Source organism: Hemiscyllium ocellatum, chromosome 2, assembly GCF_020745735.1.
Source record: "Hemiscyllium ocellatum isolate sHemOce1 chromosome 2, sHemOce1.pat.X.cur, whole genome shotgun sequence".
NCBI classification, from domain to species: Eukaryota; Metazoa; Chordata; class Chondrichthyes; order Orectolobiformes; family Hemiscylliidae; genus Hemiscyllium; species Hemiscyllium ocellatum.
The window spans coordinates 150141247-150168959 of NC_083402.1; the positions used below are offsets into that span (position 1 = coordinate 150141247).

General features: G+C 41.8%; 1 protein-coding gene across 4 annotated transcripts in view; it reads left to right on the plus strand.

Moving 5' to 3' along the window:
* Positions 1 to 209: 209 nt before the first annotated feature.
* Positions 210 to 27713, plus strand: part of cbwd (COBW domain containing) — an 83950-nt gene continuing 56446 nt past the window's right edge. The window contains exons 1-8 of one of the 4 annotated variants that reach the window (XM_060841231.1): positions 210 to 463; positions 5570 to 5648; positions 8185 to 8303; positions 10430 to 10516; positions 11356 to 11452; positions 15250 to 15341; positions 24441 to 24500; positions 26372 to 26409. In XM_060841231.1, the coding sequence (XP_060697214.1) occupies positions 8186 to 8303; positions 10430 to 10516; positions 11356 to 11452; positions 15250 to 15341; positions 24441 to 24500; positions 26372 to 26409 (492 nt within the window). In that variant the 5' untranslated portion in view covers positions 210 to 463; positions 5570 to 5648; position 8185. The other 3 variants (XM_060841224.1, XM_060841247.1, XM_060841239.1) reach the window with 3 other exon arrangements.

The window sequence follows — 27713 nt, forward strand, 5'->3', positions numbered from 1 at the left end:
GAGTGAGTGAGTGTGTGAGAGTGAGTGTGAGTGAGTGTGTATGTATGTGTGTGTGTGAGTGTGAATGAGTGTGTGTGAGTGAGTGAGTGAGTGTGTATGTGTGTGAGTGAGTGAGAGTGAGTATGTGTGAGTGAGTGAGTGTGTGTGAGAGTGAGAGTGAAGCGGGCGGGGACTCCCCGCTGACAGTGTAACCATTCCCGGAATGATACAGTAACAGCTGCAGCCCCCGTGGGAACCCGCTCCGCTAAAGGGTGACTTCCACGGCCCTTTTGCTGAAGGAAGTGTTTGACTACAGTCACTGTCCTGGGCCGGTCATTAAACAGAACCATGGCAGGGAAAGGAAAAGCATCAGCGAGGCGGTGCTAGTCTTTCTATCGCGACACTGAGCTGAGCGGAAATGCTGTGGTGATTTTCCAAGCTGTCGGGACTTGCTGAATGCTGGTGTGACCGTGTGAATGTGATGGTGAGAGTTTAATCTGAGCTGTGTAATTTACTCCTCGCAGCCTGCGATGTTGCTCTAGTACTATCTCCTGCTGCTAAAATACCAAGATGCTTGTGAACAAAACATTTAAAAACCTGCAATTTGCAGAATGCAAAGATTAGTTTAAGATTGCAATAATATAGATTTTAAACAAACTCTCCGGTAGAGCACAGCGTCAGATCCTGAAATCTCCTCCGGAAATACAGAGAGGGTTTAAGGGAATATTTGAGGATTTGGCCTCATGTGGTAGTGTCTCTACCCCGGAATGGGAGACCTGGATTCAAGTCCCACCTGCTCCAAAGCTGTAATTAAACATCTGAACAGGTTAGTGAGGAAAAACATGTTACTCCCCATGTTTTAATGCTCATGTTATATACAGGACACTGCAGGGGGCGATTGGAATATTATTTAAATCCAGAAAGCTGCAACACAGAGGGACTTTGGGGGGAGGGGGAGATTGTACATGAAACAGAGAAAGCTAGCACACAGAGTAAGCAGGTAATTGAATTTATTGTCACGTGTACCGGGGCACAGTGAAAAGCTGCGTTTTGTGAGCAATACAGGCAGATCAAGTAAATAATAACTAAACAGCAGCAAAACAAAAACACAGCAGAGGAGCTTCAAACCTGTGAGTTTAGATAAAACATACTTATTAATTTTTAAAAGTATGCTTTAAGTTTAAAGAATGTAGAATGATTGTAGGAACTAGGAAACTTAGGTCTGCACACAAGAGCTTGCAAGGAGTTGACCATATCTGGCATCATCTTGACAGTTTATTCAGAAAGCTGATGGAATGTTGGTCCTTATTTGAAAGGGGCTGGAGTATAACAGTAGGGATGTCTTACTGCAACTGTACAAGAGACCACATCTAAATTAAATAGAATTAGCTCTATTGTCACATGTACTTAAATACAGTGAAAGGTTTACATAACTGCACCATCTTGGTGCAAAGATACCTAGATACCGATACTAAAGATCAAATTCTTAGGAAACAAAAAAAATTATAAAACTAAAATGAATAGTCCACCATTATAGGTAACAGGAATGTATTAGAAAACGAGTGAAGTTAAAAAGCTCAGGCTGAGTCTTTCTGACCCAGTCCATGCCAGTACCTAGGATCAAGGAAGACCTCCACCCCCTTCGCTGCTGCCTGTGTCAGACCCCCGACCCCCCCAGTGTAGGAGTCGCCCCACTCTCGGCACCATCCCTTCACCGCTGGGACCACTTTGCTGGCGCTGCTGAACCCATACTCGCCCCACAGCCAGGAGTCCCTGTCTCCACGGCCAAGGCCAGGCCACCGCTGGGCCACGAGGCCTGCTTTAGCTGCAGATGTCACCTTGCAGGTGTCGGCCGCCATTTTGAAGAGTCCGCTGCCAACTCCTCCACCTCCCGATCGCTGGAGGACCTTTGCTGCTGCTGTCACCGGCCCCAAACGCCGAGAGAATGGCCTCTCTGCTGCCAGCCCCAAACGCCGGGAGAATGGCCACTCTGACACCAGCCTTTGATCGCCGGGAGAATGGCCTCTCTGCTGCCGGCCCCAAATGCCAGGAGAATGGCCTCTCTGCTGCCGGCCCCAAATGCCAGGAGAATGGTCTCTCTGTCACCGGTCTCTGATCGCCGGGAGAATGGTCTCTCTGTCACCGGTCCCTGATCGCCGGGTGAATGGTCTCTCTGTCACTAGTCTCTGATCGCTGGGTGAATGGTCTCTCTGTCACCGGTCTCTGATCGCCGGGAGAATGGTCTCTCTGTCACCGGTCTCTGATCGCCGGGAGAATGGTCTCTCTGTCACTAGTCCCTGATCGCCGGGTGAATGGTCTCTCTGTCACTAGTCTCTGATCGCTGGGTGAAGCTACATCCTTCACTCTGCATGCGGCCCAGTCTGACTGCCACACCCGGTGATGTCAACTAATTCAACACAGAAAAGAACAGAAAAGGCCAAAAGGAAATTAAGTGAAAGAAAAGAGCTGAAGTAAAAGTGATACAAAGCAGGAAAGCCGATGGGAGTGGAGTGGTCCCGGGAAAGAGCCGTCACACAACCCTGTTACTCTACCACCATCTTGCATTGGGATCTGGAACAGTGTTGGTCCATTATTTAAGGACAGATATCATTTCATTGCAGGCAGCTCCGAGAGGGTTCACTAGGACAATCTCTGGTATGGAGGGATTGTCTTCTGAGTAAAGGCTAAACTGATTGGGATTCTACTCACTGGAGTTTCAAAGAATGAGAAGGGATCCCCTTGAGACATATCAGGTTGTTGAGGGGGTTCACAGGGTCAGTGCTGAGAGGATGTTTCTCCTCATGGGACAGTCTAGGACCAAGGGGTACAGTCCCAGAAGAAAGGGGTGTCAATTCAAGATTCCCTACAGTTTGGAAGCAGGCCCTTCGGCCCAACAAGTCCACACTGACCTTCCTAGGAGTAATCCATCCAGACTCATTTCCTTACGTTCACCCCGGAGTAAGGCACCTAACACTATGGACAGTTTAGCATGGCCAATTCACCTAACCTGCACATCTTTTGAAATGTGGGAGGAAATCCACGCAGACACGGGGAGAAAGGGCAAACTCCACACAGACAGTTGCCCAAGACAGAAATCGAACCCGGGTCGCTGGCACTGTGGGGCAGCAGTGCTAACCACTGAGCTGCCCTAAGACTGAGATGTACAGGAATTTAGTTGCAGAGGGTTGTGAGTCTTTGGAACTCCTTGCCAGAGAGAGAGAGAGATGTGGCGGGGCTACCTGTGTGTATAATCAAGGCTGAGACAGATAGATTCTTGATCAGGAGGGGACTCAAGGGGTACAGGGAAAATGCTGAAATGTGAACGTGTGGTACATCGGATCAGCCATGTTACTATTGAAAGGCGGAGCAAGTTCAAGGGGCTGAATAGCCTCCTCCTATCCCTATTTCTTCTGGTTTAATGAATAGATTGCTCGAAATACTGTATGTAATAACGAACATTTGATTCCTGCTTCAAGATGAACTCTAATAGTTAGCAAAGTGGGTCGATGCTGCACAGTCTGAATTCTTGGTGACTATTATTCTTAGCACGTCCTGAATGACAGTTTAGAAATAAATTAATCACAACACCTTCATATGTGTGCGTGTGTGTCTGCATCTCATTGGGCAGCATGAACCATTGGAAATTAGGTTCAGTGAGAATTCTATTCCAAATTAATTCAGGAGCTTCAGTCAATATGACCTTTCTTATCAGAAGGATATTGTGAAACTTGAAAGGGTTCAGAAAAGATTGACAAAGATGTTGCCAGGGTTGGAGGATTTGAGCTGTTGAGAGAGGTTTAATAGGTTGGGGTTGTTTTCCCTGGAGTGTCGGAGGCTGAGGGGTGATCATAGAGAGGTTTATAAAATCATGAGGGGAATGGATAGGATAAACATACAAGGTCTTTTCCCTGGAGTGGGTGAGTCCAGAATTGGAAGGCAGAGGTTTAGGATGAGACGGGAAAGATATTAAAGAGACCTAAAGGGCAACTTTTTCATGCAGAGGGTGGTACGGTGTATGGAATGAACTGCCAGAGGATGTGGTGGAGGCTAGTACAATTGCAACATTGAAAAGGCATCTGGATGGGTATATGAATAGGAAGGGTTTGGAGGGATATGGGCCGGGTGCTGGCAGGTGGGACTAGATTGGGTTGGGATATCTGGTCGGTATGGACGAGTTGGACCAAAGGGTCTGTTTCTGTGCTGTACATCTCTATGGCTCTATGACATTTTTCTCTCATGGTATGTAATAACCATCTTGTAACACCACAATGCTGAATGTGTATTGCTATGCTAGTGCATGTGTCAAACCTTTCATTGATAACTGACAGTCTGTTGCTCCTCCACAGTGCATTATTATGGTATAAAACCATATTTTGGTCTTGCATTGTCATTACCTGCAGTTTCTGCAGAATCTAATCAGGCAATCTATTCCAAGCAACATATGGTGCAAATCAGTTGAAATATGATTAATATGGCATAAAGGGAGTTCAGCATGCCCACAAGAACTCATACCAATTTTTATAGATACACCATAGAAAGCATCCTATCCTGATGCATCACAACTTGTATGGCAACTGCTCTTCCCAAGACTACAAGAAATTACAGAGAGTCATGACCACAGCCTGCTCCATCACACAAACCAGGCCTTCCTTCCATTGACTCCATCTGTACTTCCTGTTACCCTCGGGAAAGCAGCCACCATAATTAGAGACCCCTCCCACCCCTTTTATACACTCTTCATAATCAGAGACCCCTCCCACCCTGGTTATATTTCTTCCACCCTCTTGCATCTAGCAAAAGATACAAAAGTGTGAAAACATGAACGAACAGATTCAAGAGCAGCTTCGTTCCCTCTGTTATCAGACTCATAAATGGACCTCTCAAGTGTTAGTTCTGATCTCTCTCTTTCTGTGGTTGGAACACTGTCTCCTGCACTCTGTTCTGTTACCCTGATGCACTTTGTTTGGTATGATCTGCCTGTATAGTACGTAAGACAACACTTTTGTTTTTGTTAAATAAGCCCCACACTACTGCCTAACAGCGGTAGTGCTGATGTATTCCCCAGCACCCATGTTGTGTGTATGTAGGTGTAGGACACAGTGAAGAATGAGTGCGTAAATCTTTATTTATATTCCACCACCAGGAAGAAAGGAAACACCCGTGTGGCCAACAAAGGCAATGTTAGGTGACAGCACGTTTTCATGATATCTCCGTACATGTGACGATATATCAGCCAATCAAACCTATTAGTGAGCATAGCCATCTAATTTCCTCAGTTCAGGTGGGAAACTCTGCCATTCAATTAAATCTTCATTTAATAGTCTGCTAGGGGTGTTCTTCATCTCTTTCCCTTCCTGCCCTTTTAGTGAATAAATTTTACATTCAACATAAACGCAATATGAATTAAGATTGCAGGATGTGGCTTGTGGAATCTGTTCTTTAAGTAGACTGGCCTTATATTAGTGATTTTGTTTGTTTTGTCTGGTAAGCAAAACAAGACTCTTTTGAAAAAAAACGTTCTGTGATGCTGCATTGCAATGATAGTTTTGCTGCTTGATTTTAAGTTGTTTAGATTTCTCAACTTTCTTAGCAGATCGGTTGAATACTGAACATAACACTGACGGTTCAGCTGTGTTTTGTACAGATCACGAAGGTTGTTTTGAGACAAGGTGAGAAGGCTGATTCTGTTTCACAAATGCCATCGTTATTCTCTTTAATGCCCGTAAATGCAGTCAGGATTTCAGTGATGGATCCTGCTCTGGAGAATATAGTGTTAAAATATTATATAAACATATTGTGTCTCCAACACCCGGATTTGAGAGATTTTAAGAATTCTGTTGATTAAGTGGATTGGTAACTGTTGGGCAATTTACATATTATGTTCCCCTGCATCACAGAGTTGCCTACGTATTTAATGCAATGTAATATCCCAACTCCTATACTCAATGTTCTGACCAATAAAGGAAAGCATACTAAATGCCTACTTCACTGTCCTATTTACCTACAACTCCACTATTAAGGAGCTATGAACCTGCACTCCAAGGTCTCTTTGTTCAGCAACACTCCCCAGGACCCCTTTATAAAATAATGCTATCAAATCTGTTTAAAAATATGATAGAAATTAGTTAATATTTGTCATTATTTTAATCATTCACTTCATTAAAAATATATTCTGCTTAGTTATCTCATGGCAATAGTTAAATTTTTGTTTTAATTCTGCAATTTATTAATCCTATCAGGATCAGTTCTAAACTTTGTACAAGTGAAACACTGCTGGATTGCTTTGCTGTGTCACACCTCACTGGGATAGTGTGATGGAATTCCAGCTTCGCTGTTCCCATAGTCATCGTAAAAGCTAAAGATTTTATAAGAGCATACAAAATTCACTCATTTACCTGTCTGTTAAGACTCAGGTGGACAGATAGTATGGGCTTGGCTTTTATACAGTACTGAACACAAATTAGTATTTATTTAAAATAAAGGCAATCTAACTACAGGGTCAACTGTTATGAACTGTCACCGCATTGCTGCATTAGTTAAAACTCTAGTTTTTGTTTCAAACTCCTCTAATGTGTCTGCGCGGGTTTCCTCCGGGCGCTCTGGCTTCCTCCCACCTGGGAAGACAGTTTAGGCCCTTGGATAGTGAGCAGGGAGGAAGGGAAGGGGCAGGTGTTGACCTTCTGTGGTTACATGGGAAGGTGCCGTGGGTGGTTGTGGAATGTCCCATAGAGAATAATTCCTGCTAAATCCAGGAGGCGGGGTGTGACAGGAAGATGGTGGTGGTGGCGTTCTGCTGGAGTTGTTTGAAATAGTGGAGAATGACGATTTGAATGCGGAGGCTGGTGGGATGAAAATGAGAACAAGGGGGACCTGATCACATTGTTGGTCAGAGATGGGAAGGGGTAAAGGTGGAAACACAGATGGTAGGTCGGCTGCAGTTGAGGGTCCCTCTCAGTCACAGTGGGTGGGAACCCATGGTTATTGCAGGAGGAAGCCGTGTGTGGAAGGTGGCATCATCCAAACAGATATAATGTAGGTGAAGGAGCTGGGAGAATGGGATGGAGTCCTTGCAGACGTGAGGTGTGATGAGGTCTAGTGAGGGTAGCTAAGTTAGGGGGCCGGTGGCCTTGTAATGGATGGCAATGAACAGGTTATTCCCCGAAAGAAAAGTTTTGTCATTGGTCTTTGGAAGGATGACAAGTCGTAAATACTTACTTTTAAAAAGTCCAGCAATCCTTTCCACAGTCCTTGGTTTTAAAACAGTCTCTTTCCCATTTCAGCCGAGAATCAAGAGGTAAGCTCTTTACAGCTATCGTTTGGAACCTGAAATAGTGCGCTGGAGTTTGACTTGCCCTCAATACTCTCCTTTCTACCCCTGGCTGTCCCTAGTCATCCAGGATTCAAACTTGTCGGTATTCTCCCTGTGACCCACCTCCTCCTTTCTTGCTCTGTTTGGTCTGACTTAATGTTGGGCTTTCAAGGTGCTCCCTGAGAGTTGCTTTGCTCTTCCAGAACCCTCCAGTATTTTATTTGTGTTTTTGAATTTGCTGGCCTGAAGATTTGCAAATGTCAAAATACAGCAACATCAGCAGGATGAGGAATACAAACAGAAAATTCTGGGGATATTCGGTAGACCTAGCAGCATCTGTAGAGGGAAAAACAGAGTTATTGTTTAAGGTGGATACCTTTTCATTGGAACTGGAAAAAGATGCTGCAGGCTTTAAACAAGTATAGAAGCAGGGATAAGGAGGAGGGAGATGTAACAGTGGGGCAGGTTTGTGGTCAGATGGAAGATCAGAGTCATTAAGTGATGCTGCAAGGAAAAACGTAATGGCAAATAACCTTGGAATATTTTGTTCCACCAAAGGTCGCATAAAAAAACAAGCTGTGAGGTCAGCACGGTTGAATATTTTCCAACCACTTATTGTCTGGCTTAACTCATGAAAAATGACCACTTGTACCATTTGCTGCAGGGTGTTTAGTACCTGTGACGCAGAACAATTATGTTATGAAAAGAGAGTGGAAAAAGCAAGATAACAAGTTGTATCTTCTTGAAGTTTTGCAAACACAACGGCAAACTTAAATACATTTCAATTTTTTTACTTTGTCATGACCAAAATCTGATTTGTTTTTTCTTGTTATATTTCACAACTGTGCTGAATTACCTCAGGTTTTATTGAATGTTTATTGATTCACTGTGGACAGCATGGCTGATGTACCTCTGGAAGAAGATGAAGAAGAATGCCCCAAACTGATTCCAATTGAAACCGATTCCAATTTGGGGAGTGCACGGATTCCAGTGACAATCATAACCGGATATTTAGGCAAGTATTATTAAGGTAATTCAGGAGGTTATATAAGCTGTATTCCTCCGTGATTATAGCTCCATCAGAAAGCACGTGAGAGTCTAAGGAAATTGAAAATCAATTTGAAATTTTGGATAACATGAGGAATACAACAGTCAAGTAAAAGCAAAATACTGCGGTTGCTGGAGATTTGAAATAAACACAAATTGCTGGAGAAACTCAGCAGGTCTGGCAGCATCTGAGAGAGAAACAGAGTTAATTCTTCAACTGTAGTATGACTCTTCACAGTTGAAAAGGATGTTGGAAAAATTTTTTAAATACTTTTGGCCAAGGGGATGTGAGGCGAGGGGACAGATGATGTCGAGGTCCAGTGTAAAAAGACATAGGGGTTGTTAATGGTGATGAGAAAGAAAAAGAGGTGTAATATGGATGTAAGTGAAAGTGTGAAAGAGAGAGAAAGAGTCCTCTTTACTAAAAGCAAAGTAAACATGACACTCATAAGATAATAATAATCAGGTAATGGATACTAGAAACTAAAACAGTAATTGCTGGAAAAACCCGTGTGGAGAGAAATCAGAATTAATATTTTGGTGACCCTTCTTCAGAACTGATGTTAGCGAGAAAGCATCGATATATATGCAGAAGGTGGGGAGGGGGAAGAATAAACGAAGGTGGATATGGAATCCAAAGAGAGAGGAAAACAGTTGGACAGACAACGGAATGACTCAAGGTCGGTCTGGGAGAATGAATAACTGCTCATGGGGCCTATTAGTAACTGACAATGGGCCGTGTGTGGTAGTGGTCCATGTGATGACAAAGGTCTAGATTAGTGTGGTGCTGGAAAAGCACAGCAGGTCAGGCAGCATCCGAGGAGCAGGAAAATTGACATTTTGGGCAAAAGCCCTTCATCAGTTGAAAAGGATGTAATGGCAAGGCCTGGTATTGTGGGGGTTGGGTATGGATGTGAGAGAAGGTGCTCCAGCTCTACAATAGTTGAATTCGATATTGAGTCCAGGAAGCTGTTCGGTCCCCAGATGGAAAATGAGATGCTGTTCCTTCAGCATGTGCTGAGTTTTGCTGGAATATTGCAGCAAGCCTGAGACAGTGATGTCGGCCAGGGAAGAGGGTAGGATGTTGATATACTAGATGGATGTGTATTCTGTTTCTGATAAGATTAGAGAGTACTCTGTATGATTGAAAGGAGAAAAAGAAGCAGCTTTAGCCAATGCTATTGCCATTGTTGGCGATGTATTTTTACAGTAAAGATAAAGTCTATAGTCTTGTTTATGATCTATTAACTAGTTTGAAACCCAGTATAAAAGACTTGGAGGTTTAAGTGAGCAGATTATACTCAGCTATTACTAAGATTTTCTACAGAAGAGAATTTCAGCCAGTTGTGCTGAACTGCCTGTCTTTCTGTTTGTCATCTATGATTTTACTCTTTTATACTACTTCCTCCTGCAGTAATCCATAACTTACAGAATGTTGATGTGGAGGTGCTGGTGTTGGACTGGGGTGGACAGGGCCAGAAGTCACACGACACCAGGTTATATTCCAACAGGTTAATTTAAAATCACAAGCTTTTGGAGCACTCCTCCTTCATCAGGTGAAGTGGAAGGAAGCGCACAGGGACAGAATATGTAGGCAGAGAGATACTGGCAAGATAATTCTAAAAGTATCAACAGATGTTGTGAGTGGAGTGTCGACAGGCTGAATAGCAAGTGCAGGGATTAATTAGGACAGAGAGATAGTGTCTGTCGACACTCCACTCAAACTATTGGGAGGGATGCTGTTCGGAGGGTTGGTGTGGACTCGATGGGCTGAAAGGCCTGCTTTGACACTGTAGGGACTCTGTGATTCCAGAACATCCATTCTCTGTTGGTAAGAATTCAAGAACAGCTAATAATGGAAGTGTCGATTTTTTTCAATTGAGTATAAATGATAAACATGGAGATTATCAGTGCGTAAAAGTCTTCAAGTCTTCTGAATTCAGTCTCAATGTAATGTAGAATAATTAATACATATGTTGCTAGCTGTGGGAGATAAGATCAAAAAAGGGATGCTTTAGAACATGAGAATTTCCCTTCTGAAACATTGTTTTGTTCCTTTGAAAAAACCTGAATATAGAATTTATATTTTGGCAGGTGCTGGGAAAACAACTCTTCTGAATTACATTCTAACAGAACAACACAATAAAAGAATTGCAGTCATTCTTAATGAGTTTGGTGAAGGTAAGCGATGTTCTGAATATGTGAACAAGGTGGCATTGGATAGACAGACTTAGGATCACAGGAACAGGAAGAGGCCATACAGCCTTTGAGCTATTCCACCAATCAATGAGATCATGGCTGATCTGTGGCCTAACTCCATAAACCTGGCTTCGGCCCATATCCCTTTAATATCTGTGCTTCACAAAAATTTACTTCAGACAAATCTAAGATTAACAGCTATTCCAGCATCCACTGCTGTTTGTGGAAGAGAGTTCCAAACCCCTCCCACCCTTTGTGTGTCAAACTGCTTCCTAACATTTCCTCTAGAACGGCCTGACCCTCATTCTCAGACTCGGCCCCTAGTTCTGGCGTTCCCAAAAAATAAAGAACAGGCAGAAAGGATTTTTTTTTTTGCCAGTTGGTTTAATTTGTTTTGCTACATTACGCCTGTTTTTTGCAAAGTATGTTGGTAGTTCAGGTGGATATGATGAACAATGCTCATTGTGTTAAAATCTTAAGAGGACTCTTGAGGAACGGTGGTGGTGTCCCTACCCCTGAACCAAGAGTTCCAGTCCCGCCTGTGTGTAACAATATCTTTGAGCAGGTTGATTAGAAAAAAAGGTTGACACAATCTTAACCAGGAAGTAGATGATTGGAGTGAAACGAAAAGTGTTTTGAGAGGTGGAGATAAATAGTGGTCTTTGAAAATCCCTGGGTTCCAAAGTCCTTCAGACCCTGGGCAGAAAAGTGGTGAACAGTAAAAGTTACGTTTTATCATTCATTGTTTTAATAACTTGCATTGCCTTAATCATAGTGCAGTTTGTTTTAGTAATAAAATCATTCCAAATGATCTGTTGTAGGGAGTGCACTGGAGAAATCACTGGCAGTAAGCCATGCAGGAGAACTTTATGAGGAATGGTTGGAGTTACGGAATGGATGTCTTTGTTGTTCAGTGAAGTAAGTTTTTTTTTAACTTGGTTAAACCTTTAGGATACATCTATTAATCTTTACAGAAAAAAGCCGACCTCTTCAATTCTATATTTAAAAGAAAACTTCATTGAGAGTGAGTATTACTGGTAGGACATTACCCATTTCCAATTCCCTTGAATAGGTGGGGTGAGCTGCCTTCTTGAACCACTGCATTTCATGGGCTGTCAATGCTGTCACAGTACTGTTAGGAAGAGAGTTTATGTATAATTCACTTATGGGATGTGGGGCAGCACTGGCCAGGCCAGCATTTATTACCCATCTCTAATTGCCCAGAGAGCAGTTCAGAGTTAACCACATTGCTGTGGGTCTGGAGTCACATGTAGGACAGACCAGGTAAAGATGTCAGTTTCCTTCCCTAAGGACATTAGTGAGCCAGATGGGTTTTTCTGACAATTGACAATGGATTCAAATTCCACCATCTGCTGTGGCAGGATTTGAGCCTGGGTGCCCAGAACATTATCTGGGACTCTGGATTAATAGCCCAGTGATAATGCCATTAAACCATCACCTCTCCTAAAAAAAAAGGATAAAAACAGAAGTGCCGGAAATATTGAGCAGGTCTAGTGGTATCTGTGGAGAGACAAAAATGAATTAAAACATTTAAGTTGCATGTGATGCTTCAGAACTCTTAGAAAGGACCATCTCCAACAAGACATAGTTGAACGATCTACCCTTGATATTCAAAGACATTTCCATCATGGAATCCTTTCGCATCATCGTTCAGGGCATTATCATGGCAAACTGGATGAATTACATTTGGATATTTTTTAATCAATAAGATCAATTAATTAATTAGCATTAATAAGGCACACGAGGTCCATGTGAGCCACATTAATGCTCTGGTTACAAGAGCACGGCGAGGACTGGATGTTCTATGTTTTTCGATGATCTAATGAAAGGTCACTGGACTCAAAATGTTAAACCTCTGTTTCTGTACAAAGATGCTGCTGCACCTGCTGAGTTTCTCCAGCAATTCCTGTGCTTTTTTGATTGTTTCAGCATCAGCGCCCCTTAGGTTTTTTTATTATCTGAATAATTTGTAACTCCCAAAAGTTTTTCCAGCATCAGATGTGGAACAGAATGCTTGCTGGATGAGTGCTGCTCCAATAGGACTAAAGAAAGTTGACATCATTCAAGAAAAAGCAAATTGCTTGATTTCCATTTGGAAACCCTCACTGCTGTACCTTTATCATGTTGTAACAACAGTGGGTCCCACCTACCAAATGCAGTCAGTAATTTGCCAGGCCTGTTTTGACAACATGTTTCAAATCATAAACCATCAGAAATAGGAAAGGAATTAGGCAATTCAGCCCATCAGCCATTTGATCATGGCTGATATATTTCTCAACCCCATTCTCCTTCCTTCTCCTGTAACCTTTGATTTCACTACCAGTCAAGAACCTGTTTCTGTCTTCAATACACTCAATGACTTGGCCTCCACAGCCCTATGTGTCAATGAATTCCACAGAGTCACTATCCTCTGGCTGAAGAAATTCTCCTCATCTCCGTTTTAAAGGATTGTTCCTTCACTCTGAGGCTGTGCCTTTGAATCCATGTCTCTACTTATGGAAACATCTTCACCACATCCACTCTTTCCAGGCCTCTCTGGATTCTATAAAGTTTCATCCCCCCCACCTGGTCTTTTCTCCTTTGCCATCCCTCAACTCCCCCACACAGATTCTACACCTTCTGACTCTATATCACCTTTTGATATCAATTTAATTTCACTTCTTTCTAACAAGGCAGCCCTTTCGATATGATGTGTATCCTCGGATATTTAGTACCCAGCCTTGATGCCCTTGCAGCCATGTCTCTGCGATACCCACAACATTGTCCTGGCCAATTTCAATCTGCACTGCAAGCTCATCTACCTTGTTTCACAAACTGTGTGTATCTAAGGACAACACCCTCAGTCCTACATTAACTGCCCCCCTTGTCATAGTTGTCCTGCTGTGCTTGAAGTTATATTCCAGACCCTTTCCAAACTCTCTGTTGTATAACTTCTCTGGAAAGTTGAATAACTTGCAATGCATCTCACCATTTCTATCATTTGAACTTATGACTTATCAACTGAACTTATGACTTTTTTCGTTTAAAATCAAGTTCACAGGCCTAGTTATGGGATTCGTCAGGATGCTGGTCCCAGTGTGATTCAGGTGGAGCCCATCCCATTGGGACAGCTCCTTCCTTCCCCAGTACTGGGGCCAATGTCCCATGAACTCAAACCTGTTTCTCCCATACCAGTCTTTGAGCCAGTCGTTTACCTCTTTAATCTTGTTGATCCTGTGCCAATTAGCTTGTGGCTCAGATAGCAACCCAGTGATTAGTACCTTTGTGCTTCAGCCTTTTAGTTTAACCTCTAACTGCTCATGTTCCTTCAGTACAACCTCTTCCATCTCTCTGCCTATGTCATTGGTACCTATGTGGACCATGACAATTGGATCCAACCCCTCCCACTCCAGATTCCCCTGAATAACTACATTTCCCCGATTACAACTACATTTCTCTTTTCAGCCCCCTCTTGAATGGCTCCCTGTACCATGGTGGTATGATCAGTGTGCTCATCCTCCCTACAGTCCCCACTCTCATCCACAGGGATCAAGAATCTCAAACCTGTTGGATAGGCTCAAGGGCTGAGACTCCTTCAGCTGTTCTTCCGGGATCCCTCTACCTGCCTCGCTTGTAGTCACACCCTCCTGTCCTCTGACCACTGACTGAATTTGAGGTAATTAATCTAAGGGGTGTGACTGTCTCCTGAAACACAGCATTCAAGTAACTCTGCCCCTCCCTGATGTATCACTGTGTTTGACGCTCAGATTCCAGTTCATCAACTCTGAGCCGGGAGTTCCTCAAGGATTGACAGATGTGGTCACTATGAACCACAACGGGGTCCACCAGCTCCCACATCATGCAGACACAATTAATGAGCCTCAGATCGTTAGTTCAGAGGGCTTTAATTAAGCAAAGTGATACTGTTGTTGGTTTAGTAACCAAAGGAGTCAAGTTCAAGGTGGTTAGCAAAGGAACCATAGATGATATGGATGGTCTTTTTGTCCATTGCAGTGTTGTGGTCCATCTGAAGGGATGGTGGATGTAGATTTGATAATGACTTTCAAAAGGGAATTAATGAGTTATAGAACAGAGAGAAAAATATACAGGGTTTTATGAAAGGCGTGTGAAAGTGGAACTAAGTGGACAGCTCTACTAAGAAATGAACAGAGATATAGTGGCCTGCACAGTCTGCATTTGTGTTGTATGCTTCTAAGATATTAACTGGGAGCTTGGAGTGTTGTGGGAGATTGTACAATGAATTAAGGAACATGGACACGTTATGAACATAGAGGCTGGTAAGGTCTCTTTCTCACATTGGATTACCTCCCTCCCAGAAGTATTTGACTTGATCTGCGCATTTAAAACAGGACCCCATTTCCTTCCTGAATACGTTCTGCTTGCCTGCTGAAAAGAGCAAATTAAAATGGGGACATGTTTAAAGCAAACTGAGTCTGTCAAGGGACTGACAGCCAATTTAACAGCCCACTCATCCAGTTTACATCAGGGGGGTAGCATTTAGAAGTTGGGACGAATGTTTTATATCAAATGAGTTTGGGAAACAAAACAGCATTCACTTGCAGTTATTTAACATTACTTGTGTTTTTGTTTAGATTTATTTATAAATATTATTGACAAACAATTCTAATATGTGCAAGTGTTTGAAGAATTGTGATCAGTAGTGAGTGTTTTTCAACATCTATTATTCTACTCAGGGACAATGGTTTGAAAGCAATTGAAAACCTCATGCAGAAAAAGGGCAAGTTTGACTATATTCTCCTGGAAACTACAGGATTGGCTGATCCAGGTAATGGTGCAATTCAACAAGAATATAAAAGCTATCAGCTGATTCAGTTCACACATCTTTGTTTGGAATCATGGCCATTAATTTATTCCCACATTTACATGGTTGGACAAATTAAATGCTTTGTCATGTGACTGCAGTATTTTTTTTATGTGGATTTAGCATCTATATTTCATTTACCTAATTGTCAAATGTTATCTGAGTTTTGCTCACATCCGTTCAAAAGAACTTCTAGCTGAAAAAAAATAGACGGTAGTGTTGTCATAAATGCAGGCTGCATGGAATGCATTTGTCACCAAATTGATGAATGTAAAATATTCTACACCAAGTCCCCATTTTAAATTGTCGAGTGTGTGATACTGGAAAAGCACAGCAAGTCAGGCAGCGTCTGAGGAGCCCATTCCATCCTGCAATTACTGACATCGCAGCCACTTCTGCCCCTCAAGATGTCATTCTCCTGCTCCTCGGATGCTGCCTGACCTGCTGTGCTTTTCCAGCACCACACTCTTAACTTTGATCTCCAGCATCTGCAGTCCTCACTTTCTCCTCATTTTAAATTGCCTTGTTTTACTTGGTTTCACTTTAACATTGGTTATATGTATTCTTGTTTATTGTCTTGAGTTTCGTTTTTTGTTGGTTTGGTGAGGGGTCGTGAGAGCCAATCGACCTTGCTCACTCCCAGACCTCTTCACTTTATCCAAGATGGCGACGGAGTAGCAATATACCATGTGGGCTCTTCAGACCAGGAGCCTGTCTACGCTGTCCGCTTTACTTTCTACTTTCTTTCTCTGCTTGTTTTAATGTTTCCATTTATAATGGTACCATACCTTCTTTTAATGACTTTGGCTGAAAGCATCTTCTCCCAGCCCAGGTCCATTGATGAGGTGGCTTCTATTGGCCTGGAACAACGGTAAAGGGCTGGTGTCTGGTAGGACGGTCTCCCGGTCTGGAGGTCTGGTCCAGTGTGGAGGTCTCATTCCAGTTTTCCAGCATACCCCAAAGCCAAGGAGCCGTTAATTGAACTGTGATGAACTTTGACTTTTATCTTTCCTCTTATTTATGACTTCTGTCATTAATTTAGGCGCTGTGGTATGGTGACTTATAAAACTTTTCACTGTATTTTTCTTGTAAAAATACACGTGACAATAAATTGCTGTTGTGTTTTATTTTCACTGACCACCCTGTAGTTCACACTTTGCCTCCTGCATGACCTTGCTGCTGTTCCTTCTGCTTTTATCTGCTCACCCCCACTGCCCCCTCACACACCGAGGGTCAGTAGAAATTTGAGTGAGAGGTTCAGTGAGGAAGATTCAGGAGGAGGGAGGATGAGGGAAGGTCGGAAGGTCAGCACTGAGAGAGATGTCCATGGAGTGGCCGATGCCATGAACCTGGATGGTAGGCAGTGAGAGCGAGAGTTGAGAGGTGGCAGAGATTATGGATGGTAACAGCAGGAAAGAGGGAGCAGAATATCTGGTAAGTGGGAGGTTTGGAATTAGGGATTGTTGATGAGTAGGAGACTAATAAAAAGTCACTACATTTCACTTTTAAAATTTGCTAATCCAATGCAAAACACTTCACCATATAATGCCTTAATGCCTTTCTGATCAGAAAGTTTTGACAGAACCTAACTATTACCTTTATGTTGGTTTTAACCAAAATATCTGATTCACTAAAAGTTGTTTCATTTAAAACTTGGACTTTTCAGGAGCGTGATTATAACTGACTTTACTGTACTGGAAGGCATGGCTGGATGTTATGTGTTGTGAGGTGACTGCAGTGCTGAACAATACTGAGAAAAATCCCAAATTCCAGCTGAATTAATTTTATTTTAATCACTTTAACAGCGCCAGTTTTATGTCAGTCTTCACGTCATATTTACTTAACTGTAGTTGTGAAAGTTATGAAAATATCCTGGTTTGTGCTGTTTTTGCAACCAGTGTAACTATGGGCAAAGGAGATCATCCCAGTAACACTCCCTAACACTCTCAGGTAGGTACCAATCCGGAGTCAGTTGGACCATGCAGATGTCATGTATTTTCACATGTTTTCTTCTTTAAACAATGACACCTGAATTTCATTTTGCTGCAAAGCTTTTCTTCCTTTCCAGAATAATAATTTGGAACTCGTACTTTCCGCTATCTTCCAAATCTCACTCATGTCGAGTTCAGACACGAACTAATTTTCCCCATGGCTGGCTGCCCCATTATTGTAATGGAGAGGTTTCTGTGGTGGTCATCTTGCCCCCCCTGCCCCTGCCCCCACCCTATCATGAGGTCACAAGTGGAGATGTTTGCTGACAGTACAATGTTCAACATCATCCATGAAGCTGCAAGGTCTGGATAACATCAGAACTTTGGCTGATAAGTGGCAACATTGGCTGGTGTCAATGAATATCTGCAACAAATAGACTTTAACCATTGACCCCTGACATTTAATGACATTATCATTGATGAATTCTGCCCCTATCAAGATCCTGAAGTTTACCATTGAACAGAGTCTGAACTGCAATGCAAATCACTTCCTGACTCCCCTGTCTACCATCTACAAAGCACAAGTTGAGAGTGTGAAGGAATATACCCCATTTACCTGGATGGGGGCAACCCCTACTGCACTCAAGAAATTTAAAGTCACCCTGAGCCAAGCAACCTGTTCAATTTGCAGCTCAGTCACTACCTTTTACATTTACTCCCTCCACCCCTGACACACTGTGACTGTACCATGTACCGTTTACAAGATGTACTCAATCACCTTCAACAGCATCTCCCAAACGTGTTACCCTCACTCACTGCATACAGGACAGCAAACGCAGATCGTTCCGCTATAAAGTGGGTTATGTTAATGCGATTCGCTGTAATGCGATTGACAAATTGGGGTCACTGTTTCTAAATTGCGACCTTTTAAAATGTTTGTTGGTTGTAATGTGATTACATTGCCAACGCTTAAGTTCTGTTTCAAAAGCATGGTTTATGTATAACGCAGGTTTGTATAAAAACGCAATCACCGATTTTCAAGGTAGAAGATCTACCTGTAGCTGGGAACACCACCTTGTGCATGTTCCGTATAAAACCACCAAATGGGATTTGTCTTGGAGCTGCATAGTTGTTCCTGCACTGTCACTGGGTCATCACTGTGGTCCTCACTGACAGCGTTTTGAAGTTCCATGAACCACAGCCGCACGAGAAATCAACTCCCCTTCATCTTCCCGGGGGCAGTTAGGAAGGGGCTCGAAATGCAGGCCTAGCAAGTGATGCCCACGTCCTGAGAAAGAACCAAAAACAAAGTGTGATCAGGAGAAGCGGGCAGTGTGGCACATCCACCTGTCTGACCCGAAGCGTTAACTTTGATTTCTCTCCACAGATGCTGTCAGACCTGCTGAGCTTTTCCAGCAACTTCTGTTTTTGTTTCCGATTTACAGCTGGAGATCAGAGTCAAAAGGTGTGTCGCTGGAAAAGCACAGCAGGTCAGGTAGCATCCAAGGAGCAGGAAGGTTGACGTTTCTGGCATAAGCCCTTCACCAGGAATGTCTTATTCAGAGTCAGAGAGTTCTGAGGGATAATTGGATTCTCATGTGGTAAGGGCTGCCCATAACTTTGGTTGGCAGTGGTTAAACAGAATTAAAAGTCTGATTCAGCATTTAAGTGAGATCGTGAGTTGACCCAATGGTACTCTTGAGCAGGTGCTATTCCAAGGTGAAAGGGAGTTCTGCAAAGTAGCAGCTGCAAGAAGTCTATTAGAGACAGTTTGATAAGAAATGTCCAAGGACAGACAGCTTGAAAATTGTAACAAGCATTGAAGGGAAAAGCAAGCTCCCACAATATCAATCACAGATGAATTCAAGGGATTGTGGTTTGTAAAAGTTTAAGAGATCAAACAAGTTCTTCAAACTGTGAATGTATTTGAGTTTCAGTGTTATCAGTGAAAATGAGGTTATTTCATTAGGTGGAAAGAGTTAGTCCGGGCAACAGCAGTAATTCTTTTCTCAGAAGACAGGATGTGATCAGTATAGCTCAGGATGCAGCTGCAAAAACAACAGATAAAGACATGTCACAGTAATTAGTTCTAGTTAAAGACTCTTCAGATAATCATAGATTATTGTACCACTAGATATACATATATGCAGAATACAAAAATCACCCAAAGCATTAGTGGAAAAGATTCAAGTAAAAATATGAAAGCTAACCCATCTCCGCCAGTGAAGCAGCTTCCTTATCATTAAAGTGAAGAAATGAACCAAACGCACAGAAGGCGAGTAGACATGATGTGGCCTGATTCTGGATCAGTGGTGCTGGAAGAGCACAGCAGTTCAGGCAGCATCCAACGAGCAGTGAAATTGATGTTTCGGGCAAAAGCCCTTCATTTTTTATTCTTGATGAAGGGCTTTTGCCCGAAATGTCGATTTTGCTGCTCGTTGGATGCTGCCTGAACTGCTGTGCTGTTCCAGCACCACTGATCCAGAATCTGGTATCCAGCATCTGCAGTCATTGTTTTTCCACATGATGTGGCCTGAGATACATGAGGATAAAGATGGTCCACACTCAGTAAGAAACAAATTGCTCACAACTCATTAGCTAAAGAATGCTAACAGTAGGGGTAGATATGAGATTTTAACTGACTTTATAGTAGAACTAAAACTATGAATCTCATAACAGCTAGTAAGGACCAACTTCCTTTTGTATCTCTTATAATGAGGACAGTGCTAAATGTAGAATGGGTAACCGAATTTGATCGGGATATCAATGAATACAATGGATAATAGAATGCAGTCGGCCTGTCGAGATAAGCAAACCTGGAAGGAGTATAACCAGTAACTAATGTGTGTTAAACATCATGAGATCATGTGGAACTTCAGGCTGTCTTTAGGAGTGTCTATCATTGATTAGGTGTTTCACAATATTGGATGCATAAAAGAAGGGGGAAGTGACCACATGTGCGATTATTATAACATGAAATGTATAAAAATGCTGTGTACTACTGGGAAAATCAGAGCATCTTCTGATCTGAACAAAAGATTAAGGGGATAATTGAAAAGCTCAGCAGGTCTTGTAGCTATCCACTTGGTTGGAGCTGTGTGGCAGACCTTGTATGGGGCTGCAATGCTGCATGTTTAAGGCCTGCCTTATTTCCTGATGAATGCTCCTCTGAGATGATGACATCTCTGGCTGATGCTCCCAGGGCAGATGGGCACTGCCCAACATCGCACATTGATATAATGCTCTGAGAGTGACTGTTGGCTGCTGCAGTCTGACAGTGACATTGGGCACAACACGGCCAAGAGTCACAGATTCTCTGCACCTTGGATCTGCAACTCTATTGAGTAATAACAGCTTAATAACAACTATCAGATTGGACAGTGAACACCTTCAAGAAGGCATCCTTTTGGTCATGAGAATTGTCCCAGAAATTGAAAGCTTAACACATGAGGAATGTTTGCAGACTCTGAGTCCATACGATGGAATTTAGAAGGATATGGGGTAAATCTAATTGGAACAGACAGAATATTTAATGGCTTGGACAGAGAAGATGTTAGAAAAATGTTTTCATTGTTAGGAGGGCACAGTCTTCAGAGTAAAGAGAAGACCTTCTAGAATGGAGATAAGGAGAAACTTCGACAGCCAGAGAGTGGGGAATCTATGGGTTCTTGAGTATTGATGGGATCCAAAGGTTACAGGGAAAAAGCAGGAGAATGGGGTTGGGAAACTTATCAGCCATGATTGGATGGCACAGCAAATTTGATGGGCTGAATGGCCTAATTTCTGCTCCTATGTCTTATGGTCTTAAGTTCTAACCAAGACGGTTTTTTAATTCCAACTGGAAACAACTGTAATGAGGAGATATATCAAATTTTCCAAAGCTTAAACTGTGCTGCTTTTTGTTACATCCTGTCCCAACACTGATGCCACCCTCTGTAATAGCCTGTCATTGCTTCAAACCTGAAACTAGAACTTTTTACTTTTGGAGAACGGAGAGAACATTTTAAAAATTTTGGTCTATAACTCGTGAAATCATAAGTGGAGGATGGAAATTAATTCTGGTAAAGGAAACGCCAAGTTTGTTTTTAAATCATAAGTGTACTTTGAGATTTTTATTGCTACCTTGGTTATTCCTCATGGAAAACTTGGCAAGAAAAGAATTCTGAGAGTAATTGCTGTGCTGTGGGACATTCTGTTAAAGTAAAGCACATTGATTTGAATCCTGTAGCTTACCAATTCCATTTCACAAAGTAGGAAAACTATTAAGCTTGGGGAAATAAATCAATACAGATCAGGAAGTCATTAGAGTTTTGGGTTATGTTTTATCTCGGATGAGCAAGCATTGTAAAAAACTGGCAGATCTTCCATTGCCAACAGGGAATGATATTGCAGGTCAGTATCTTGTCAGTTCAGGTAGACAGGTTTGGACATTGATAAAATGAGTTCAGTTATCAGTGTTTTATTTCCCTCAAGTATTTGATTTTGTCAGCCAGGCATGTCATTATTCTTCAAAAAACAAAAATACTTTTTTTTTATCATTTGCGGTTTACCAACAGCTGTCACCTCAGGACATGTCAGAAAATTGTGATTTTTAATGGCATTTTTTTTGAAAGCTTGTATAATTCTTTTGGTCTTCATGTAGCCCATTTAATTTTATAATCCAAAAGTCTTCACTTCTTATTTCCTGACATTGAGTTTTAGAGCTTTTTTAATATATTGCCGTCATTTGCTCATTTCAGTTAGGGGAGGGGCGTGTGTGTGTGTGTGTGTGTGTGTGTGTGTGGAAACTTGTCACAATGTCTTTTGCAAGTGATGTTGACCTTGAATTCTTTGGTCGTTTTCTGCTGTTTGCTCTGAACAAAGCAACAGAGGTCCAAGTTTGATCACTTCGTTTGAGACACCTCTTTACCGGTTTGAATACTGAGATGGAAATTTGAAATTTCAAACAGCAGTGTGCTTGCCAGTATGAAGCACATCATTGAGTTTAAAAGGAATTATTAAAATGAATGTTTAAGAAGTGGTTACTGCTGTGTTCTGGCTCTAAAGGTGGCTGACAGTTCTGAAGTCCGCTAACTAAAATACTGATCACTTTAATCCACTCTCTTTTTTTTTTGAATTGATGTGTGGACATTTATAGTTAATGGAGCAGGTTAATGTTGAGTATCAATGGGACTCTGTCAACTGAAGCATCAAGCAGATGTTTCAATGAAATTTATAAGAACTGGATATTCGAATGAAGGGAAGATAATTTTATTGATTGTTCTCAAAACGTTTGTAAAACTGTGTGCAAGGCCTTTACGTTTGGAGTTATTGTCATTGAGTCATACAGTATGGAAATGGACTGTTTGGTCCAACTAGTCCACACTGACTACAGTCCCAACTAAACTGGTTCCCACCTGCCTGAGCTTGGCCCATATCCCTCCAAACCTTTCCTATTCATCAACTTATCCAAATACCTTTTTAAATATTGCAACTGTACCTACATCCACCACTTCCTCTGGAAGTTAATTTCACACGTGAGCCAACCTCCATGTTAAAAAGTTGCTCTTGTATCTTTTTAAAATCTTTCTCCTCTCACCTTAACTGTATGCCCCCACCTCCCCCCACCCCTTGGTATTGAAATTCCCCACTGTACGTAAGAGACACCTGAAATTCACCTTCTGTATATCCCTCATAATTTTGTAAACCTCTATAATGTCACTTCTCAACCTCCAGTGAAAAAGTCTCAGCCTATCCAGCCTCTCCCTATAACTCAAATCTTTCATTCCTGGTAAACCTTTTCTGAATCCTCTCCAGCTTAATAATAACCTTAATAATATAACAGAGTGACCAGGACTGGACACAGTACTGCAGGAGTGGCCTCACCAACATCTGTGCAACCTCAACATGACTTCTGAACTCCTATTCCCAAAAAGTTTGAGCAATGAAGGCAAGCATGCTAAATACCTTAACCACTCCGTCTACATGTGACGCAAACTTCAAAGAATTATATAGATCACCCCTCCACCCCAGGTCTCTATTCTACACCACTACTGAAGGCTCCACCATTCATTGTATAAGTCCTGCCCTGTTTGATTTACCTACTCTGCCACTTCATAGGATCATGGCTGATCTGACGTTCCTCATGTCAACTTTCCTTCATTTTCTCCATGACCCTTGATTGTCCGACTGTTGAAAAATGTATCTATCCCCAGTCTTGAATGTACACACGGACTATGTCCCCACAGCTCTCTGTGGCAATGAGTTCCAACAAGAGAAGAAACTCCTCCACAACTCAGTCTTAAATCAATGTGCCTTTATTCTGAAACTATGCCCTCTGTTCCTAGACTCTCCTATGAAACTCTCTGTGTTTACCCTGTCAATCCCTTTAAGAATCCTGTATGTTTCAATGAGATCATCTCTCATTCTTCTAAACTCCAGTCAAGGGCTTATGCTGGAAACGTCGAATTCCCTATTCCTGAGATGCTGCCTGGCCTGCTGTGCTTTGACCAGCAACACATTTGCAGCTGTGATCTCCAGCATCTGCAGACCTAATTTTTTACTCAGTAGAGTCCCAACCTGTTTAGCCGTTGCTTGTCTAAGACAATCCCTCCATACTGAATGTGGTTCTTCAATTTTCTGTATTCCTCCCAAAAGTAATTGTGTTTGTATATAATCAGGATAATTTTACAGGGCTCTGTTGCTGCTGGTGCAGAGGATTGCAAATCTAGAAGGTGAACAGTTGACTGTAAAACAGTTTGTAAAATGATTGACGTGGTGTCTCACTGACACTAAGCAGGGATGGGATCCTCTTACTTTTCTGTTTGGCTCACTTTCCAACCGCTGCCTCGAGTTGGGTCCTTCTTGCAGAGAGCAGAGTTTTTGTTCCGCGATCCCTGTTCCGGAAAGGGATCAGGTATTTAATGTCTTGGAGAGAAAGAAAACTGAAAGGACAGCGAGAGTTGTGTGCCTGTGAATTCATTGGTTGAGTTACATGAGCAGAAATAGAATAACTTTCAAAATGAGAAATGAGATGAAAAAGAATAAAGTAATCATTGATCTAATCTGGAACCATCTCGTTACAACGTGGCTGCATTTTTATAATTAAAGGAGTAACATTTTGTTGTCATTGAGTCCCTTTTTGTCCCCACAGGTGCTGTTTCCACCATGTTTTGGGTTGATGCAGAATTAGGGAGTGACGTTTATCTTGATGGTAGGATTTTAAATGATTTTTATATTCATTTCTTGTAATAAAACTGAAATATTCTGAAGTTTTCAACACAAGTAGGGAAGGCTGTAAAAAGCTTCAATAAATAAATAGTTAAATCTATTTATAAGGGAGAGTGAGTCCATTCCATGCACATTCTTTTGATTGCCATTCTGTAATTCATCGTTCACCTACAGTGGCATTGGAATAGATTTCTAAAGCTCTAAGCATTATCATTGATTTGCCTATCTTAAACAATATTCATAATGCTAATTGTTTCTTAATGTTGCAGAATTCTGCAGATAGTTCTGCTAGTGATATTATTTGAGCAAAAAGTGATTCTAACATATATGACCCAGTGCTATTATCGCTAGACTATTAATCCAGAAATTCAACTAATATTCTGGGGATCTGGGTTCAAATCCTACACTGGCAGATGGTGAAATTTGAATTCAGTGACGAGTCTGGAATGAAGGCTCAAGTGATGACCATGGATCCATTGTTGATTGTTGGAAAAACCCATTTGGTTTACTAATGTCCTTTAGGGAAGGAAACTGCCATCCTTACCTGGTCTGGCCTACACATGACTCCAGACCCACAGCAATGTGGTTGACTCTTAACTGCCCTCTGGGCATTTAGGGATAGGCAATAAATGGAGATGCCCGGATTTTGTGAGTTTTATTTGGATGAAATTCCTACTCATCCAGGCATTGGACAAGCATTCTGAAGATTTAGAGAAAGTAAAGGAAACGGAAGAGGTGGTGGCAAGGTGCAAGTCAAGAGTCCAGTGGAATGTTCTTTACTGACCTGGATGGGTACAGCTGTGATAGTGTTGAAAAGTAAAGAGCATAGAGAAATCGCCTGGATTTCAAACTGTCCTTTGTCTTAAACACTGCCATCCCAATAGGCAGGTCTGCTGTGTGCACTCTCCTCAGAATGTGTTACAAATATGCACTCAAAAATTATTTGACAGCATCTCAAACCCATAACCTCCAACACAGGGAAGGGCAGAGGCAGCAGGTGTGTGAGAACAGGATCACTTCCACGTCACTAACTATTGCAGGTCAAATGCAGCAACTGATTGTCGTACAAACAACAATGAGATGGACGAGCGATAGTTTATTTTAAGATACCAAGATTTTAAAAATTCTCCTGATTTCCTGGATTAGCACCCTGGGATCTTTTATATCCACTTTGGAGGATTTTGCTTTGTTGTTTCATCTGGAACGTGGCACTTGTGACAAAATGACACTCCTTGCATACTGCAGTATAGTATCAGCTGAAAATTTTTGATGTAGGGTTGAAAGTGCCAGTGGAGTGATCTGGGATATGATTTAAGATGCAATGATATAACTTTGCTTTATAGCCAGAATACTTTGAAAAATGCATTGTAACAGGAAACATTGTTCCTGTTATCTGGGGACTGGAAAATAGTGTTATTCTGAAGAGGTTCAGAGATTATACTGATAGAAACATAGAAGATCGGCCCGTTTGAGTCTGCACCATCATTCGGTGTGATCGTGGCTGATCATGCAATCTCAGTAACCAGCTCCCTCTTGAATATATCTAATGAACTGGCCCCAACAGCTTCCTGTGGGGGAGGGAATTCCACAGGTTCACAACTCTCTGAGTGAAGAAATTCTTCCCCATCTCAATCCTGAATGGCTTACCCGTTATTCTTAGACTGTGACCCCTCATTCTGGATTTCCCCAACATTGGGAACATTGTTCCTGCATCCAACCAGTCCAGTCCCATCAGGATTTTATATGTTTGATGAAATGTTCCTCTTACACAATGCAACAAATTTCCAATTAAATAAATGGATCATCAAATACTCGCATGAAAATAATTTAAATATTTCTTCTCTACCGTTGTAGGTATTATCTCTGTTGTTGATGCAAAATATGGAATGCAGGTAATAAACCTTTTTTTTAAAATAATGTGAATTTTATGGGCTCTGGGAAATTAAAAGCCACATACATATTTTGCTCCAAACCATTGTTTTCTTTTTGTTCAAAGATTGCAGACATGTCAGTGTCTCACTCAATGTTTCCAAAATATTGTTTCTCTGCTGATAGGAAAGTCCAGTGTATAGCTCCTGATGAAAAGTCCTCTTTTGATTAACTCAACTAAGGTCCAATATTTAATGACTGGTCTGTGCTGAGTTAGCTGATGTAAACCAGAGTATGGTTTGCGAAACGCAGAAAAATAAAAATTGAGCAGGAATAGGTCATCCAGCCCTTTGAGCCTGTTCCACCATTCAGTATAATCATTACTAATCCTCAATCTCCACACCATGTCACTGCTTTCTCTCCATATGCTCTGATGTCTTTAATATCTAAAAATATACCAATATCTTTCTTGAATATATTCAGTGACTTGGCTTCCAGAGCCTTTTGTGAGTTCCACAGATTCCACCCTCTGAACAAAGAAATGTTTCCTCATCTTAGTCTTAAATGGCTTACTCAGTATTCTGAGATTGTGACCCAACAATAAAAAATATCCTCTCTCCTTCTAGTTAGTCTAACCCTGTTAGAATTGCTTAGGTTTCATTCAGATCCCCTGTCATCCTCCTGAGCTCTCATGAATACTGGCCCAGTTGAATCAATCTCTCTTCTTATAGCAGTCTTCCCATTAAACATTGGAACAGATTTAAGCCATTCAGCCTCTGCAGTCTGTTCCATCATTCAATAGGATATGTTGCCTAACTCCATATACTTGCCTTTGACCCATATCCTGTAATCCTGTGCTTAACAAAAAGATTATCTTTGGTAGATTTAAAATTACCAACTGATCTGGCATCCACTGCCATGTGTGGAAGAGAGTTCCAAACTTCTCCCACCCTTTGTGTGTAGACGTGCTTCCTAACATCTCTGCTGAACAGTTTGGCCCTCATTCGCAGACTATGCCCCTATTTCTAGAATCCCCAGGCAGTGGAAATAGTTTATCTTTATCTACTCCGTATTTTCTTGTTAATATCTTGAAGATGTTCATGAGATCATCCCTTAACATCTCTAAAGTCTAGAGAAACCTGTAACTTGTTTTTAAGATAATGAATTGAAATGTGGATTTGAACCGTATTTTTAAGAAGGGATGGATGAATTGAATGCCTCAATTAAAGCATTAAATTGAATGCTTCTATTAATCTTCATCTCCACATGCAGTGAAAATACCAACTTAAACTCCAGGAAGTTGTCAAACATACAAACTCCAACACAG